The sequence below is a fragment of the Neomonachus schauinslandi genome, chromosome 2 (assembly GCF_002201575.2).
Source record: "Neomonachus schauinslandi chromosome 2, ASM220157v2, whole genome shotgun sequence".
Taxonomy (NCBI): domain Eukaryota; kingdom Metazoa; phylum Chordata; class Mammalia; order Carnivora; family Phocidae; genus Neomonachus; species Neomonachus schauinslandi.
In genome coordinates, this window is record NC_058404.1 from 140,717,744 (window position 1) to 140,737,088 (window position 19,345).

General features: G+C 43.1%; 1 protein-coding gene across 1 annotated transcript in view; it reads right to left on the reverse strand.

Moving 5' to 3' along the window:
• Nucleotides 1-490: 490 nt before the first annotated feature.
• The window catches only part of FRAS1 (Fraser extracellular matrix complex subunit 1), a 408,429-nt gene continuing 389,574 nt past the window's right edge, over nucleotides 491-19,345 (reverse strand). Inside the window, exons 69-74 of the mRNA XM_044912923.1 lie at nucleotides 18,179-18,338; nucleotides 14,116-14,232; nucleotides 7,150-7,316; nucleotides 4,039-4,244; nucleotides 2,739-2,885; nucleotides 491-1,428 (exon numbers count right to left, since the gene is read on the reverse strand). Coding sequence (XP_044768858.1) covers nucleotides 835-1,428; nucleotides 2,739-2,885; nucleotides 4,039-4,244; nucleotides 7,150-7,316; nucleotides 14,116-14,232; nucleotides 18,179-18,338 — 1,391 coding nt within the window. The 3' untranslated portion in view covers nucleotides 491-834. The remainder of the gene's footprint in view (nucleotides 1,429-2,738; nucleotides 2,886-4,038; nucleotides 4,245-7,149; nucleotides 7,317-14,115; nucleotides 14,233-18,178; nucleotides 18,339-19,345) is intronic.

The following is a 19,345-nucleotide window of genomic DNA, read 5'->3' on the forward strand; positions in this document are numbered from 1 at the left end:
TTGCAGCATTCTCTGTCAGGGAGGATGTCCTGACATGTCCTTGGTGCAGTGTAAACCAATGGGGCACAAGGACATCCCCCTGGGCCTAGGGGGCCGTGCATCACTAATAGGGTCAGGCCCCTCCTCTGTCTGCCCTTCTGTTGGTGGGGGCTCCGCTGTGCCAGACTTCTGGCAGGGAGCTGTGTGATTTCTCCCGCAAGTTGTGGGACAAGGCTCTCATCTAGAGCACTTTGAAACCCCCAGGTGGAAAGGCTCTGGAAATGCAAAGGACAGTTAGAGGCCATGGCGGGCAAGCTGTCAAGCAGATACAATGAGCAAATACATAGGCTGTGCTGATTAGCAGGATTTTGAATGGAACTGGAGCATCAACAATCCAAGTTTTGCTGCCCGGAGGCCCAGGGAAAGCCCAAGTAGAAGAAAGCTGGAGGTGGGGGAGGAAACCAATGTCCCCCCAGCACCCCCCCTGCCCCCCACCCCAGAGACCTGCCAGTGTACCTTCCCCAGTCTGCTGAGCCCCATCATCTAGCTGGAAAGTCTAAGCCCTGGCCAATACTGAAATACGTGCTTTCTAAGACCAGCCTTACAGAAGGAGCAATCTGTACCTGCTGACACTATTCAAGAGATCTCCCGAAAGACCTCTGCTCCAGAACTCTGGGGTCTCAGTGGTTCTTTGTTTAATGAGGTAGCTCAGTTGTGAGTTGATGTGTGTGATGTGTGCCTTCCACCACTCAAAGCTATAGTTTTCCCTTTTTAAACTGCAAGATTATAAAAATACCAGTATTTGACCCCCGTCTTTATAAAAATGATTTTAGAAAAAAATACAGGTCTCCTCCGTTAAACTTCCGTTCCATCCTGTAAGTTGTTGTGAACTCTGACTTCCAGATTCAGTTTTTTCACCTTAGCCCCTTTGAAGGCATAAGCCCCCTCGGCGTCACTCAGGATGTTGACGTTCCGCACGGTGCAGTAGTGTCTGTTCAAGTTCTTCTCCACCCTGTCCGGGCTCCTCTTGGACACATCCACCTTGGTGTTCAGAGGGTATTCCTCCAGAATGTCCTCTGTGGGCGGTTTCTTCCTCTGCTTCTGGCATTTCCTGGCAAGGAAACAAGCCACCAAAAGCCCCAGAAGCAGGAGCATGACAGCAGCGAGGGCACTGCCGATAGACGCCCCAGTCTGGGAGAGAGAAGCAGCCACCATAGGCTCTTGCATGTCGAGATTCAGGGACTTCATGTTGGTGCCATTCTTGACTTGGTCCCCTTCATTGTCATAGATGAGCGAATCGTCAAGGGTCAGACGGCCACTGGGGTCCACCAGGTCCCTTCGGTGGCGCCTCAGAGGCGCCGTGAGAGAGCGCTGGACCCGGGGCCCTGAGATGGTGTCAGGACCAATGATGTAGATCACCTGCAGGTACCACTGGTGTCCTGCTTCCACCTGCGGGAGGAGGGACACAGAGAGACAAAGCACGCATGTCACTGTGGCCCACAGACCACTTCTTCACGAGGGAAATGGAATGACCGCGAGCCTTGATAAATGGTCTCACCGAAAGCATTAGCAGTGGTTGGTGTCTACGAGTCGAGAATTGAACCAAATATTATAGGTGCTATTTTATTTCCAAATTAGGGTCATCTTGGGCCAGCTACTCACATTTTTTTCTGTTTTCCTACCTGTGTATGGAAGAGCCCTACGAATTTGTCTTTCATCTTTTCTTTAGCTAAGTAAATACTTAGGATTGTCAGTCTTTATTGATAGCAGTGAAGTATTAATAATCATGTTTATTCCCAGTGACCTTCAATTGTATGTTATGCTAACTTACTATTATTGATGAACTTCAGCTACAGTCATTCAACAAATATCCACTAAACACCTACTCTGTGCATAATATGCAGATACATGACAAAAATTTCCTAAATCTGAACACTTCCTGGATCATCCCCTGAGCGGTTAAGTCATCAAGTATTTTATTGCCATTTCCTGTGCCCCCATTGAAATCCTCCATGGTTTTGAACTAACTTCTGAGCAATGGCGACAGTTCTGAAATCCAAGGTCATGGATTACTACTTGAAGACAGGAAAAAGTGGAATTTGATTTTGGAAGTTCATGTTTACTACTGGACTTAGAGTATTTTTGCTCATCAAATACTAGTAATTCTTGTCGTTCTAAATTGCTGTACTGTACTTATGACTTTGTTAAGTGTTTTCCACATGCCAGTGAACATCAGCTGGTGTAGCATAGAGCCAAAAAGGCAGGCAATATAAAAGAGTTCAGGAAAATCCAGAGTACCATATGCACCCCTGACTCACACTATGACAAGTGACTATAAGCAAATTAAAGAATTTTATTATTGCTGTGGTCTATTGGGATGGGTGGTGAAAATTTGGGGTGAATGGGGGCACCTGGGAGGTGCAGTCAGTTAAGCATCTGACTCTTGGTTTCTGCTCAGGTCAGGATCTCAGGGTTGTGAGATTCAGCCCTGCATCTGGCTCCGTGCTCAACAGGGAGTCTGATTGAAATTCTCTCTGCCCCTACCCCTGCTCATGTGCGCGCTCTCTCTCTCGCTAAAATAAATAAATAAAATCTTAAAAAAAAATGGGGGTGAATGATAAGCTTAACACCAATAAAAAAGACCCGCCAGCAAGAATGCTATAAAAAGAGACTAATAGCCCACAGATAATGTCATCTTCCTTTTTGTAACTTTTAACGTGGCCTTGGTCCTATGCTTCTACTCTTTTCACCACACTCACCTTATAGAGTGCGTCTACTTTCAGGGTAAATCCATCCACACCTGGCATGCTACTGACCACATGGAAATCAGGCAACTCGGAAGCAAAGTGGGCCTCAAAGGGCACATCATGGAAGTACTTATCAGTTACTTCCGGCTGACTGCGGTCCTAGAATTTCAGAAAAAAAGAAATGAAAGGTTTAGGAAGATAGAACCACTGACCCGGCAGGTGGCAGTCACTGGGAGGAGAAAGGTACTCTCCACTCCTGCCTTGGGTTGGGTCAGGAGAGTATGTGCTGTAAAAGCCCTTTCCTTAAGTCAACCACTGCCTCTGGGCACCCACTGCTCTCTCCAAGGAAGGACACTTGGTGGATTCTGTGATCTCAAAGCTCAAAGAGTGGGGTAGCCTAGACAAATAATTCTCAGGCCATTTGGTCTCAGGACCCCTTACACACTTAAAACTCAAGGACCCCAAAAGTCTTATGTTTACATGATTTATAACTATCAATATTTACTCTATTTAAATTAACACTGAAAAATTAGAAAATACTCATTTTATAATTCATTTTAAAGTGGCAATGAAAAACCCACTGCATGTTAACATATGTAACATTTTTTAGAGAAAATACCTATATTCACCCCCAGCTCCTCAAAGAGAGCTGGCACTGTTTTACATTTTTGCAAATCTCTGCAAAGAACTAGATTCTCATAACTTCTATATTGCTTCAGTTGCGATATGTTAGTTTGGCTGAAGTATATGAAGAAAATCTGGCCTCACACAGATGTGTAGTTGAAAAAGGGAGAAATGATTTCATACCTTTTTCAGATAATTGTGGTTATTCTCTTTGATACTGAATCAAATTCGGTAAGTGGTATTTTTGAAAGATTAATTACAATGTGGAATTTGAAACCATATCAATAAACCTTTCATACCTTCTACACTCATGAGGGAATTAGTGTGGAAAAAAAAAAAAGCAAGCATCATTATATTATTATGAGAGTGGTCTTGACCTTGTGGACTCCCTGAAAGAGAATCGGGGATATGCAGGGTCCATATTCTGAGAAACACTGGTTCATACTCGGGGAAACACTGGCCTCAACTTTCCTTTTCCCGGGACGTTAATAATAGCTTGTCTTGTTACCCACTGTAACCATCACATTTGGTAATATGTGCTAGCATTTAGCTGATTAGAGAGAAACAACAAGAGCAATGCGGATAGAGAGAATACCCTCAAGAGTGGGGTTCCATCTGCTTGAGGCGGAATTCATAGCTAAGGAAATCAACTTGGGTGTCAGTTGTTTAACACTAACAGTTAGCATACCAGCAGCAGAAATCTGTGTTTCAGGTGTTTGTTTGGCTGAATGCATCCATACTGAGGCCCTTCATTGTAGATTGTCCCCGTGGGATCAAAGAAAGGCACGTAGCCATCCTTGCCGGTACAAAGATAGACCTTCTCCAGCTGGAGTTTGTAAGCAGAATTAAGGTTTTGTTCTGGATTCCAAAGTACTCGGCCATAAAGGATTTGACCTGGAAAGATTGAGAGGCATTAATTAGGTCAGACTTTAAGATTAAAGAGAAAGAAATATCAAGGGTAGAAAGGATTTAACACACTCCCTTAGAGTCAAAAGTACCTCTCTATGAAGAGCTCTATGATTCCATGTGCCCTTAAAATACTCATTCATCCATTTACAGTTTCTTTTATTCCATAAACATTAATTAAGCATTTAAGGTATGCCAAGGACTCTGTTGTGCACAGGGGACACAAAGGTGAGTGAGATGCAGCTGAGAGGACAGAAATAAAATCTAACCAATTGCTAAAAATAACATTGCTAACATTTATCAAACTCATACTATTTGGTAGGTCCTGTACTAAGTTCATCCCATGTAAGAATTCACGTAGTGCTCATTATTTTACAGATGTGAAGTTGAGGCGCTGAGTGGTTAATTGACTTGTTGAAGGTCACAAAGCTAGGAGGTAGTGGTGGTGGGATTCAAAGTCAAGGGACTTGGGCTCTTAAACCCACCCTTATCACAACATGATACCATTAGGTACCACAACAGAGGAAGGTACATAATGTTACATGAGCATATGGCTGAGCACAGAGATCTGCCTGGGGAGAGGTATGGAAAGGTTTAAAGAGGAGATAATGTTTGAGCAATACCCTAAAACATGAGTAGGCATTTGAGGTAGGAGACTGGGGAGAGCATTTAGGCAAAAGAAAGTCCACGCACAAAATACTGTATGCTGGAAGGTGAGTCCTGGTGTTGCTACTGTCTCCTTAGTGTCTGTCATGGCACTTTCTTTCCTTGTATTATCTTATTTATTCTTCCCAAGAGCCCAAGAGATAGGTTCAATTATTATCCTCATTTTAAATAACATTAAAGGTTTCCTATCTGCGACATGGGAGGATGAGAAATTGAGCAAGGTTTCCTATCTGTGACATGGGAGGATGAGAAATTGAGCACAAATCTGTCATGCAGAGCATTTGCTATGTGGCACTGAGTAGGTCAGTGTGACTAGAGAGGAGGAAGTTTAGAGGCTCTGGCAGGAGAGACTCCTGGGAAGATAGGTTAAGGGTGCTGGGGGGCCTGGACTTCGGTGTGTAAGAAATGGGGAACACTGGAAGGTTTTAAGCAGGGGTGTAATATCAACACACCGGGGCTTCAGAAACATGGAGCATGGAGGAAAGACTAAAAGACTAGAGTTGCAGAGATCGGGTTGGGGGCTATGCTAATACTCTTGAGAGACAGGTATCTAAAATATAGCTGTGAAGCACGGGATGAACTCAAGAAATGTCTGGGAGTCAGATTCTACTGATCTTAATGATAGATGGGAGGCATAGGAGAAGAGGAGGATGATCCTGAGGTTTTTGCCTGGGGCACCTGGAGTATGATGATGCAGTCAATGCGGCAGTGGATGTGGTAGGAGGGAGATAAGTCCTGTTCTAGATACCTCTAGGTGTCTGAAAGACATCCATTTGAAGCAGCTTGGTAGTTCCAGACCCACATGTGGAAATGTAGAAATGAAGTTCGGAGAGATCAGGGTAAAGTCAACTTTTAAGGAATGGCTGTGGAGGAGTAGGAGAATAGGGAGTTCAGAGCAAAGGGATGGGCCAAGCCACAGGGATGACCAGAGGCTGCAGTGGAGTAAGAACAGAAGGAGTCACGCATAGAACCTGGGGATAATAACATGGATATATCAGAGGATGAAGACCCAGGGCAGGAGAGTGAGGAGTGGCCAGAGAAGCAAGACTGTGTCAGGTGAGGCTGGGGCAAAGGAAACCCAACAGGAAATAAGTGTCCAAATCCACAAATTTGGTGTCATTGACAAAAGAGAGTTCTAAGTTGTGCATGGTGGGATAAACCCAGACTGTGACAGATGGACGGAGGTGAAGGGCCATAGAGACAGTGTGTGCTCACCGCTCACTCTTTGAAGAAGTTTCTCAGAGAAAAGAAAAGGAGAAAACAGACTGAAGTTTGAAGGAGAGTTAGGGCTGAGGGATGCTTTGCTTTTTTCTGTTATGGGCAGGACTTGAGTGTGTTTTTAGGATGAGAGAAAAAGCTCAGATATGAGGAGAAGGTTAAAGTAAGAAAAAGGCAGAAGGGGCCACTGAGAGAACAAAGGCAGATAATTGACTAATTCATTTATTCAATCAATCAATATTTATTAAGCACCTAGGCATGGTGGTCTGGTGTGCAAATTTGATATCTGATCACAATCTCTACTCGTGGAACTCATTGTCTAGTGGTAGAAATAGGCAACAAGTAAAGAAATATGTAATATATATTATACAATATTAAAATTGTGAGAAGTACTATAAAAAATGAATAATGTTCTGTGAAAGTGAAAAATATGGAGGCCTATATTCAACTGGTGTGGTCAAGGAAAGCCTCTTTGAGACGGTTGACAATTAAGTAGAGACCTGAAGGAGAAGAAAGGGCTATCCTTTTGAAACGTCAAGGAAACCATGTTTGGGGTGAGGAGGGAGCAGAGGAACCATTTCTAGCAGAGAAAGCATGATGGAGAGTACACAGACATTTGGCAACCTTGAGGCTGGTAGGTAGTGAGGGTCATGTTGCAATCTCTCTCTGAGTAACTGAGAGATAAAGCAACTTAGCCAAAGTCAGACAGCATGTTAGAATCTGGTTGGAAACCCTAGTCTTCTTACCACTCAGACCAGAGTTTTTCCAGAGTACCACACTGCCAATCATTACAGTACCAAATATGTGATCTTATTTTGATACGACATGAAGGAAGGATATGGGTCTGTTCCTCGGACTAAATCTTGGCTATCCTAGAACCAAACCCAGGGGAATCTTCACTGGACAGTTGCCCGAAAGCCAATGAGCAGAGATGCTAGTCCAAAGACCTGTCCTAAAGCATCTCAAGTCCAGCCACAGTCTCTTTCTGCAGGTGAAGGAAACAACTTACCTTTTGAGAAGGCCCCTTTGTAATCCATTTCTGCCAGTGACATATCAGATGTATTGGGATCCATTAGGAACACCTTCTCATTATTGCAGAGCTGAAATTCGGTATTGAGCGAATACACAACTGGTACAGGGCGGTTGGTCTGCTGGAATGCAATGGGAATCAGGAATCTAGATGCAGGAGAAACAAGAGCTCCTTGAGAGCAGGGTCCACTCTGCAAACTTCGGGCTGTCTTCCCTGCCCGCCCTTCTCAGGATTGTGAACTGTGCTTTGTGGCAGGTGCTAAATAATCACTGAATAAAGAGATGTGGGTAGGAGAAATAATCTAATTCATCTGTAGAAGTCTTTTGTACTTTTTGCTTTTCCTAGCCCTTCCATTCTGAAGGTCCCCAAGGTTGCTCTTTGATTGCTGAAGGGCTCATTGCCATAGTACCCTGCCTAGACTTCTCCTTCCCAGATCTGCCTGCTCTGAAACTTTGACTCTTTCAACCTGATCCAAATATAACGTCCCACTCTTCAAGACATTGCCAAACAATACTCTCTTGCCTCACTCCTTACTTCAACCTCCCTGGCCTTCCTTCTTGGTCTTTTGAGTCTGCTCTTTTCTTCCCAGCCTCTGGCACATAAGGGCTTCTCCAGCCAGACTGGCCTTCTTTAGGTCTCTTGACATGTTCTCTATTCCATATTTCTACTGCCTTGGGACTCACTATTCAACAAATATTCACTGAGCTTTTATTATGTGATAGACATTGTTCTAGTAATGGGAATTCATCTGTGAACAAAGCAGAAAAACATATGCCCTCAGGGACAGTATGTTCCAACAGGGAATCGGTTAATAAATAAGTTCAAAAATGTACAGTACATGAGAAGGAAGCAGGTGATGAAGAGAAATACGAGGCAGAGAAAGGGAATGCTAGGAAGAGGTTCAGCTGGAAATTTTAAATATGGGGGTCACAGAAGGCCTCAGTGAGAGGAAAACTAGGAGGTTGGAGCTACCCTTACCTGAGATGGGAAAACTGTTGGGGGGACTAGATTTGGTGGAGGAAGAGGAGGGATTCAGCAACAGGCATGTTCAACTTGGGAGGCCTATAAGAGAGCCAGGTGGAGAAGCAGAGCAGTCAGTCTGATGCACAAGTCTGGATGTGAGAGGTAAGCCCTGGGCTGAAGGTGTTCCTTTGTATTTAAAACCTTGGGAACGAATGATGAGTGAGACCACCACATGAAAACAGAGACAGAAGAGACAGTGCTGGCACGGCACTTAGGGTGCTCCAAATTCAAAGGCAATGGAAAAGAGGAGGAACCAGCAGAGCAAACAGTGAGGGAAAGCCAGTGGGCAGAAGAAAAGCCTACAAAGCATGACACTGCAGCTGAGTGAAGAAAATGTTTCAAGGAGGAGACTGAACTGTTAACTGTTGTAAAGCCGTCGCAAAAATAAAGATGAGACTCAACCCCTGATTCTAGTAAGACACAGTCATTGGTGACCTTGACAAGATCAAGCTGGGTGAAGGGACGAGAGCAGAAGCCTCACTGAAGTGGGCTCAAGAGATAATGGAAGGTGCTAAACTGGAAAGTGCGAGTCTAGGCAACTCTTGAGGGACAACTTGAAGTACAAGGAAGGGGAAAAGGGGTGTGGAGGGAAAAATGGAGTCAAGAAAGGACTTTTTTTTTTAAAGATGGGAGAAGTTACATGTTTTTAATGCTGATTGGAGTGATTCACAGAGAGAGGAGAATGGCTTATAAGATGCTCTTTATAAAGCCAGATGAGAGGATTTGGGTTTCAGTGCACACGTGGGGTGGCTGGCTTGGAATAGGAGCTAGGACTGTTCCTTCATATGGTACGTGCAGATGCAGGGAGTGGGTAGATATGATGGTAGGAGCTTGGGTGAGTTCTCTTCTGATTTCTTCTGTTTCCTCCATGAAATAGGACACAAGATAATCAGCTGAGGGTGAGGACGGGGGAGATACAGCAATCTGAATGGGAAGGAATAAAATAGTTGAGAAGAGTGAGAGAGTGAAGCCAGTGGTTAGGAACTGTTTTTATTTTGTGCTGGGAATCTCTGAGGGTTGACTTGAGATTAGTGATAATGAATTTGAAGTTTCCTGACTTTGACCTTGCTGGGCATTCTGCAGGAACAGTCCTCTGTCTGCCTTTCTTTGCCTAGTTAACTCTTACTTATCCTCCAGATCTCAACTCAAACACCACAGTGTCTAGGCAGTTCACCCTCTTTCTCTTCCCTTCCAGCCTAGGTCAAATCCCTTATCATTTGTTCTCCCTCTCTCTAAATTTAATTAATTAATTTGAGAGAGAGAAGGAGAAAGAGTAAGGGGAGGGGCAGAGGGGTAGAGAGAGTCGTAAGCAGACATGGGGCTTGATCTCACAACCCTGAGATCATGACCTGAGCTGAAATCAAGAATCAGATGCTTAACCGACTGAGCCACCCAGGCGCCCCTTATCATTTGTTCTCATTACACTGTGCACTTTTCATTCACAGTACTTATCATGATTTGATATTTTATTTAAATAAAGTGACTTTAAATGTAAATCAGGTCGAAGTCTGCTTCACCCATTACAGGTTCCATAGAATCAGCCCATATCTACTTGCTCACTATTATATCTTCATTGCTGGCCAAGCTTCTGACACATACATTTGTTAAAGAATAATGCATGAGTGATAATTTCAATGCTTTATACTTGCAACAGAGTCCTTCTGACCATTCCTTGCTTTTAACTGAAAGTGCTCCAGTGGGTAGATTTGAGAGGATTGGGGTATAGGAGGAACTTGGAGCATAGGAGCAACCCACACAAGCTAGGGCTGACCCTGCTTCGACAACTTTGATATAACCATTAGTTGCACCAAGAGCTCATTTAGCGGACTCAGCAAAACAGGTTTTTCTTGTTGATCCTGGTATTACCAGATTCCATGTAGTATCTGACACCTAAGATACTCGATGAATATTTACTGATTAAATAGAACAAACAATGGACTAGAGAGGACAATGATGATTTATAAGGTTGGAAGGTCTGACAGACCTCACAAAAACAGGCATTATAGGGGACACAATTCTTTTGAATTAAGTCTGAATTCCCTGAGTCAGTCTTGACTATTTTTTGTGTTGCAGTTCTATCGCATCCCTGGGGAGCCATATAGACAATCAAAAGCAGGGTTAGGCCCTACGGAAAGTCACCCTGGGAATAACAGGGACCCCACAAGTAATGATCTCCCTGATGTAAGGCAAAGACTTCCAACTCTAAAGCCTCAGTAAACTGACTCAACAACAGTCTTCCCTCTGCGGCCTCCCAGACACACACAGCACCAGGGGTAGAGATGTGTTGGTGTCTTTTTGCTCCTTTTTGCCATTTTCGAATGGCAAAAGACTTAAAAAAAAAAAAAGAGGTCTGGCACCTACCCTGGAGAAACTCTTCTTACATATGTATGCTCAGAGACACATATAGTATTCTTCATAACAGAATGTGGAATTATATGCCAAGCAGAATGGTCAAATAAATTGTGGAATACTCCCACAATGAATACCTTAAGGCAGCGAGGCACAAAGCACAGCTACATGAATCAACACAAATGTTGATACACTTATGAATCAAGAAGTGATTCAGTGAGCAAGAAAGAAAAGTTGCAGAGCGAATTTGTGCAGTATGACATTTTTATATCGCTCAAAAACATGCAAAACCATGCAGAAGTAAATATGAGGTAAACCATAAACCAAAACAAGGGATGATAAGTACAAATATCAGTCTAGTGGTTACACAGGTGGAGAGGTGGGAAAGACAGTGCAACTGGAGGGTTACTCAGGGTATAGGTACTGGGAATGTTCTAGTTCTTTTTTTTTCTTTGACTCCGACTTTCACTGGTTATAAAATGGAAATAATGGTGCCAATTTTGTGGGGGAACACTATAGTGAGAAGTGTTAAGAGCTTAGTACAGAGTCTCCCACAGCGTCTGCACTCCATACGTGATCATTAATACCCCCAGTAGTTATTATTACTCATTTTATCATCCGTAAGCCCAAGAGATACTCACTCACGCAGTTGCAATTCCTATCAGATAATGTTCTATTACTCAAGGTTTTATATAGGCATTATATATGGTCTTCTTTGTAATATAATATTCATAATTAAAAAAATTGAATACATGAATACAAATCTCCCAGCATATCTCACCTGATGATTTGCCCTCTGTTCTTCCTTATTGCAGCCAACTACCATTTTCCTGGTAACTTTCCCTCCCTCACTTAGCTGACTACCGTGCTCCTACCATCGATCTTGGTGATTTCAACGTCCACATGGATGAATCATCTAATACCCTTCAGCTCTCAGTTCCTTGATATCTTCACCTCCAAAGAGCTTGTTGTCCACCCCACTCATGCTTCACGGTCCTACTATGTGTCACCTCCCCAAATCTCATTTCCCAGCATCTTCCTTTCTAACTACCACCCCCTGACTTTGCGCTCACCCCTTCTGTTACTTCCGCTCATTAATTCTCTAATCACACGGGACCTCCCTGACCACTTTGACCAGGAACTGGAACACCAACACACTCATGGTGGGAAGGTACACACATTGTTCCATATAACAAACACTTCAGAAAACAGTTTGGCAGTTTCTTAAAAGTTAAGCATATACCTACCATACGATCCAGCCATTCTATTCCTAAGTATTTACACAAGAAAATAGAAAGCATATGTCCATGTAAAGGCTTGTATATATATGTTCATAGCAGCTTTATTTCTCACAGCCATAAACTGGAAACAACCCAAATGTCCACCAACTGATGAGCTGATAAACAAAGTGCAGCATAGCTGTACCTTGGAATACAATTCGTCAGTAACAGGAACAAACTACTGTTACACACAACAGGAGTGCAGGCAAATAATCATGCTCAGTGAAAGAAGTCAGAGATGAATGCATACTGTATGATGCCATTGACATGAGTTTCTAGAAAATGCAAACTAATCTGTAGTGACAGGAAGCAGATCAGTGGATCCTGGAGAAAGGGGTGGGCTCGCATGCGGTAGGAGGGAGGGATTACCAAGGGGCATGAGGAAACCTTTGGAGGAAATGGATATATTCACTATGTTAGCTGTGATGGTTTCATGGGTGTATACATATGTCAGAATTTATTAAACTGTATCTACCTTAAGTATGCACAGTTTATCTTATTGTCAAAGATACGGCAATTTTAAAACTCAATGGGCTCTTAGCACTGCCCGATCAGCTGCTATCGGTAACCCTCTAGCACACCCACTTTCCCAATCTCTGAGATAACTGTCTCACTCCCTCCTCTCTTCTCAAGCCTCAGTGTTCCTTACTTCCGGTTAATGTTTAGCTTCTCATTTTATGGAGAAAACAGATTTAATCAGATTCTACTTTGTCATCCCTGTCCTCGCAATCTACCAATTCTCCCCTCGCCTATATCCATGCACTCTGCATGCCTTCCTCTTTCACTGGATGAAGGCTCTGGGCTTCAAGTGAAGGCTGGCCCTTCCCCTCTTGTCCTAGATCTATCCCCACCCGACTCAAAGGCTTGGCTCAGCTGACTTCCCCTTGTTCTACTGCAACATGAAATTTCACCTAATAGACCACTAGTATACAAACACCCTGAAATATTTTCCACTCTAAAACACAAATAAGACCTCTTCTGACTTTGTATCTGTTTCTAGCTACTGTCCCTTTCCTCTGACATCCTTTATAATAAAACACCTTAGGCATAGTTCATCCCTGTTATCTCTACTTTCTCTCCTCTGTCTCTCGTGGTCTGATCAGGCTTTAACCCCTCAGTCCACCGAGACTGCCCTTTGTCAAGATCATCAACCACTTCTCAATCGCCAAATCCGATGGCCCATTCTCAGTTTCTTAATTTGACTGTCACATTCCAAATTGTCTTCTCTTCATGATAATGTCAGATTCTGTCAACATCCTCTCTTAAAAATGTTTTCTCGGGGCACCTGGGTGCCTCAGTCGTTAGGTGTCCGCCTTCGGCTCAGGTCACGGTCCCAGGGTCCTGGGATCGAGTCCCGCATCAGGCTCCCTGCTCAGTGGGAAGCCTGCTTCTCCTTCTCCCACTCCCCCTGCTTGTGTTCCCTCTCTCGCTGTGTCTCTGTCTCTGTGTCAAATAAATAAATAAAATCTTTAAAAAAGAAGTTTTCTCTTCACTTTGCCCAGCTCCTAGAAGGATGGTGCTAGAGCTGAGGTTACCTTTAATCCTCTGCTATAATCTCCATGCTGGACCAGAGCCAAGCACACGATAAGAGCTGAGTTAACAGTGGTTGAATGAATGAACATATGGCACACCGTGGACAGTCTCAGGTCTGAGGTGGGTACAGGCCGCGTTGATTCTTGTTATTCGTGGTAAGTATGTTCCAGAGTTGCGGCGAATGCTGAGTCAGTGAATACTGAATCACTGCTCCTAGGGCAAATACAGGGTAGAGCTCCTGCAGCCTCTGGTCACAACATATTCACTGACTGACCAATACCTAGTCCCGTTCTATGCATGTTTCTGTTTAAAACACCTTATTTAATATGTTGTTAATTTGTTAACGTAGAACTCGTGGCAACAGCACTGAAAACCTATGCCCAAGAAAGTCTATGTGACCTAAGGCACGTCACAGGCTTCTTGTACTTAGGAGTATTAGGTAGCTCCTCAGCACTATGCTTGGGAGCTGTTACAAATGGTGAAATCACCAATAAAAAAGCACAAAAATTTGAAAACCACGGCACTACACAGACCATGAAAAGGATACTTGTTTATAGTTATGAAACCTGAAAGAAGAAGGTAGAGTGTTGCCTTGCTTGACCTGAGCCGGGAATGTGTGTGTCAGGTGACTCAACATTTTGCCACTCTGCATGCCTGCGAATGACCATGAAGGCATCACGAGAACGGATTTTGCCGTAACAAATACATTTTAGCGAGGAGGTGAATTTACACATCATGAGGACCTGCCATATTTCCCTACCTTTCTGGGGCATGTGCAGTGCAGGCCAAAGGCTTTTCTCCTGGATCAACCCACGGCTGTGTGGGCTGCACGGTGCATGGGATCAGGTAGATGGTGTACTCCCCCGAGTAGTCCTTCCTGGAAACATGCAGAGCACACTGTGGTTAGAGGGGACATTTTATAGATTATTTACTCACCCAGAAACACACTGACTTCATTAAACACCTTTCGGATGGTATTTGTGCTCAGCATCTACAGACTTTACAGGTCTGCAAACACAATCTTCAGAAATTCCTCACTGGTTATTTTAACTGTCAGGGTATTATCCAGAGGTGTTAAATAGAGCTACTTGCCTTTATCCTATACCGGTCCTTTTCATGAGAAAAGCTGAGAAAGGCACATTGTTTATAAAAACCTAAAAGGCTCAAGTGAAGACAAAACAGAACTGGCCACTTCCTTTAGATTTCCATGAAACTTGTTTGACAATTTTAAGAAACTTAGGGTTTCTTGTTGATGGACACCCTGCTCAACACATTCTCGACCGCGAAAGATTCTTATTAAGATGTGGACAGGTCAGCGGCCGCTGACCGCTGGTGGCAAATGCCTCAGGGTTAAAGGACACCCCACTCAGAGAGCGCCTGCACCCCCATTTCCTTAGCATTTGGTTTCCGGGCTCCTCTTCCAAACTCTAGGGCTCAGCCCATCACGATGCTGAAGGACAATCTCTCTTCTCATAGGAGACTAAGCGTTGAGAATTTCCCTCCTTGTGGTGGATCACAGAATTCTGTCGGTTAGGACACCAAGAGCAGGGAGCCTTTGTACCCTCACCTACTTCATTTCCCACACTTGTCATGGAGTAGCAGCCCCAGCCCTGGCAGGCTGCCTGGAAGACAGCCAGACAGCCAGAGACTTCAGGAAGATTCTTCAAGAGTCTTGGGAGGCTGCCATCAACTGAATGAAGAGTGCAAGGTTATGAATCTTAATTATAACTGTTGTGAGCAATCTGTGACAGTTCTCACATTTGCTGTGTTTGTTTTTTGACCATTTCTTTTGTATTTATCTAGTTATTCACAAAGTGATAGCAAAGATTTGGTTAGATAAATAAACAAAACTTACATGACACATCCTGGGGTCATTTTAATGGAATGGCACAAGCTGGAAACTGAGATGGTCTAAACCTGGTTTGCCTTTGCCTTTTCCACAATTGTATGATTTTTGACAAACAATGCAAACTTTCAGGGCTGAGTTTCTAAGCCCCTTCCTATCTGACAGTCTGTATGTCTGTTATTTTCCTCCACGAGCCCTCTCTTCCTCCAAACCCTGGGCCAGCAGGAGGTGAGACCTTATATATCACATTTGAATTACATGAAAATTGGCATGCATAATGTGAATAGTAACTCATAATTAATAGAAACATTTAGGCAGGCAGAACTGTCCATGCCGGAACCCTTGCTTTCAAATGGGCTGGATCATGCTGCTCCCCTGCTCAAACCCTGCTGTGGCTCTTGGGTAAATGTCAAGGTCCAAGCACTGTGCGGGCCCCACCCCATCCCCCTACTTCTTTGGCCTTACCGCCCATCCTCTTGCTCCTTGCTCACTCCACTCCAGTCACACCAGCCTCCTTACTGTTCCCCAGGATGCGAGACACGCTACCAATTCAGAAACCCTGCCAGCAAACTCCCTCACCTCCTTCCAGTATTTGCTCAGATGTACCTTCTTGTTGAGGCCTACTTTGCACATCCTAATTGAAATCACAATGTCCCCCCACTCCTGATTCTCCTTACAGATTGCTCTAAATCCTTTATTTTTCGGGGCATCTGGGTGGCTCAGGTCATAATCCCGGGCTCCTGGGATGGAGCCCTGCACTGGGCTCCCTGCTCAGCGGGGAGCCTGCTTCTCCCTCTGCCTGCTCCTCCCCCTGCTTATGCTCTCTCTCTCTTTTGTCAAATAAATAAAATCTTAAAAAAAATAAATCCTTTATTTTTCCATGGCACTCCCCACTTTCTGACATGTTCTGCCATACTTGTTTATTATGGCCACCTTTTTGTGTCTTCTTACTTTACTGTAAATGCTGTGTGGATCTTTATTTTGTTCACGGATGTATCCAAGTACCCAGAACCTTCCCTAACACACAGTAAATGCTCACTAAATATTTGCTGAACAAATGAATGCAGGACAAAGTACATGGCTTCCCAAGCCCACAGTCCTACTTTTCTCATCCCTAAATATGATTTAGGCCCATTTCCTCACTATCCCTGCAAATATGCCATCCCTAGATGCAGGTTTTTAATTCTATAGGTCTCCCCCTCTCCTTTCTGAGAACTAGACCTTTCTCATATTGCAACATGGAGCACGAGCTGCCCCACCTCCTCCAGGAAGCCTTGTGCAGCTCCCCAGCCCTCCCTGAACAGCCATGGTCTCCGCGTTCGGTGCCTCTCACAGCACACATAGCACAGCATGCTGGATGTTGTTCTACACGTTGCCATTTAGCTATATTTTCTTATCCCTTTACCTCAAATGTAAGCTCCTAAGGGATGTTTATTCAGGACCTACCATGTGCTAAAACCTGCAGCTCTGGGGATTCAAGATCAATCAGGCATGCCTTTACCCTGGGGAGCTCACAAGCTAGTGGAAAATGGGACTCTACTTAGAGAATGTAATATAATGAGCTGTGTTCCAGTAGAAGCTGGAACAAGGTGGGAAGAGGAAGAGGGGCCTCTAGCACTGTATGGGGAGTCAGGGAAGGTATCGCAGAGGGGTTGGTATTTGAGTACTTGAGCTGGGGCTCAGAGGAGTTCAAGGTCTGTAAGAGGGAAAGAGCAGAAAGGGCAGAGGGAATTGCAAAGGCATGGAGGTACAGATGGGCTGGTGGGTTCAGGGGTTGGTGAGCTATTTAATGTGGTTAGAAGGTTGGGTTTGAGATGAGGCTGGAGAGGAGGGTATGGGCTTTGAATAAAGAATTTGGACTTCATCCAGTAGGCAGTGGGGAATCAGTAGAGGATTTAAAGAAGACAGTTTCCATGTCTATAAATTAGGACATAGTATGCATATAATCTCATGAGCTTCTAGGAAGCATAGCCTTTGAAGATTATTACATATTGATTTCAAAGGAATCATTATTAAAAAAAAACCTGATATAAAACCAAAAATTCACAATTAAAGAAATCTTTTTGAAAATGATCCTTAAGACAACCTGCTACTTCTTAACTATAAAGCTGGGACAAGAATTTCACGCTAAATACCAATCTTAATTTCATGATCTATAAAATGAGGATAATAGTATTTATGATGGACTCCTGGTTGCCTCATTATCCTTTTTATGGTAATAGTTTTAATTGTGTTTCTCCTATTCCTCCCCTTCACAAATGAGATATTTTACATATTTAACCAATTCCTATTCTACCTCTATTTTGGGTGTGGGAGAGAAATAAATCTTATTATTTATTTTATAAAAGATTGGACCATAAGGGGTGACATCTGGATCTGATAAACAGAGATCCTGGATTTTGAACTGGTTGTAGTGATTGGATTGAAATTTTTTTATTATACTAGGATTTTTAAAAATGATTTTATTTAATTATTTATTTTAGAGAGAGAGAGAGCATGAGTGGGGTGGGGGGGGCAGAGGGAGGAGGAGAGAATCTCAAGCAGACTCCATGCTGAGCGTGGAGCCTGACTCAGGGCTCAACCTCAACACCCTGAGATCATGACCTGAGCTGAAACCAAGGATGCTTAACCAACTGAGCCACCCAGGCGCCCCACTAAGGGTTTAATTAGACATATTTCCCAGGTAGATGTGTCACGTGACTAAATTCTAGCCAATAGGATGCGAATAGAAATGATACGCAGCCTTCTCAGTCTTATCCTTATAATAAGGGTAACTACTTCCTCGTTTACACAGCACAAGCTGATCTGACTTACTTTGTTTCTTTCTCTATTTGTCAAGGGTTATTTCTACTCTCCCCTTAACAACGGAAATCCAACTTTTGCAAAAAAAAAAAAAAAAAAAAGCCATATTTCCCAAGCCTCTGAAAGAGACTGAGACCATTTCAGATCTCCCCCAAACACCCCATTCTGTATTCACCTGTTATAAGAGCTTGTGGCTCTCCAGAGTTGATATGGAGAATCAAAAGTCTGAGCACTCCATAGTAGCTGCAGGTCAAATTCAATTCCTCCTAAGTGGTCTGGAGTCAGTATGAATGATTTCACATCAGGGAGGGTGTGGTGCTCCATCACAAACTGTCCTATTTCAAGGGGAAACACACACACTTAGTTGTGAGTTTTATCATCCTTGAGATGAATCCCCTACTAAAGCCTTAGTACCGAATTAATATTCTTCTACCAAACAACTAAGGTTATACCTACCCTCTCACACCTTAGAATGTATTCCACCCTGGCTAGACAGCATGGCATCTCACCCCGATCTATCAGCATACTCATGATGGTCATTATGGTCATATATATTTATAAACAACATGAATGTTCCTTGTGAAAAGGGTGCGGGCATATTCATAATAATAGGGGCCCTTATGTGACAATGAATGTCAAATACACTTAGTTTTGAATTCCAAAAAACATGTTTCTTAGAGGCAGAAAGGTCTTGGTAGCTTATAAACAGAAATACCAGTTTCGGATTTAAAAAAATTACATTTATAGCCACTCAAGTCCTCAGTGGAAGGAGACAATTGTAAACATCATTGAAAAGGTAAAGGTTACTCAGCAGGACACTTCTACTCTTTAAAAATGCAGTCATATAGTGTCATGAATAAATAAAAGTAGAGAGACTTCTAGACTGAGAGACTAATGTAACAGCCAGAATGTAATATGTAAATATTGATTGGATCCATGTTCCCTTTACATAAACAGATATAAAATAAATATAAAACAATATAAAAACAAATGGAAAAGACATCTGTAGGACAATAGAGGACAACAGAATATGAATAGGAACTAGATATTATTGGATCAATCTTAAATATCTTGGATGTAGTGACACCACTGTGATGTGTAAGAGAATGTCTTTGTTTCAAGAGATGTCTAGGGAAGTACTTAGGGTAACTTGACATGAAGTCTGCAACTTGTTTTCAAATGTGGTACCAAAAAATGGGTATGCATGTGTGTATGGATGCATACATATATAGCAAAATGTTAACAATTGTTTTTCACTGTTCTATTCTTTTGCCTTTTGTCTATGTTTGTAATGCTTTTTTTTTTTTTTAAAGATTTTATTTATTTATCTGACAGAGAGAGA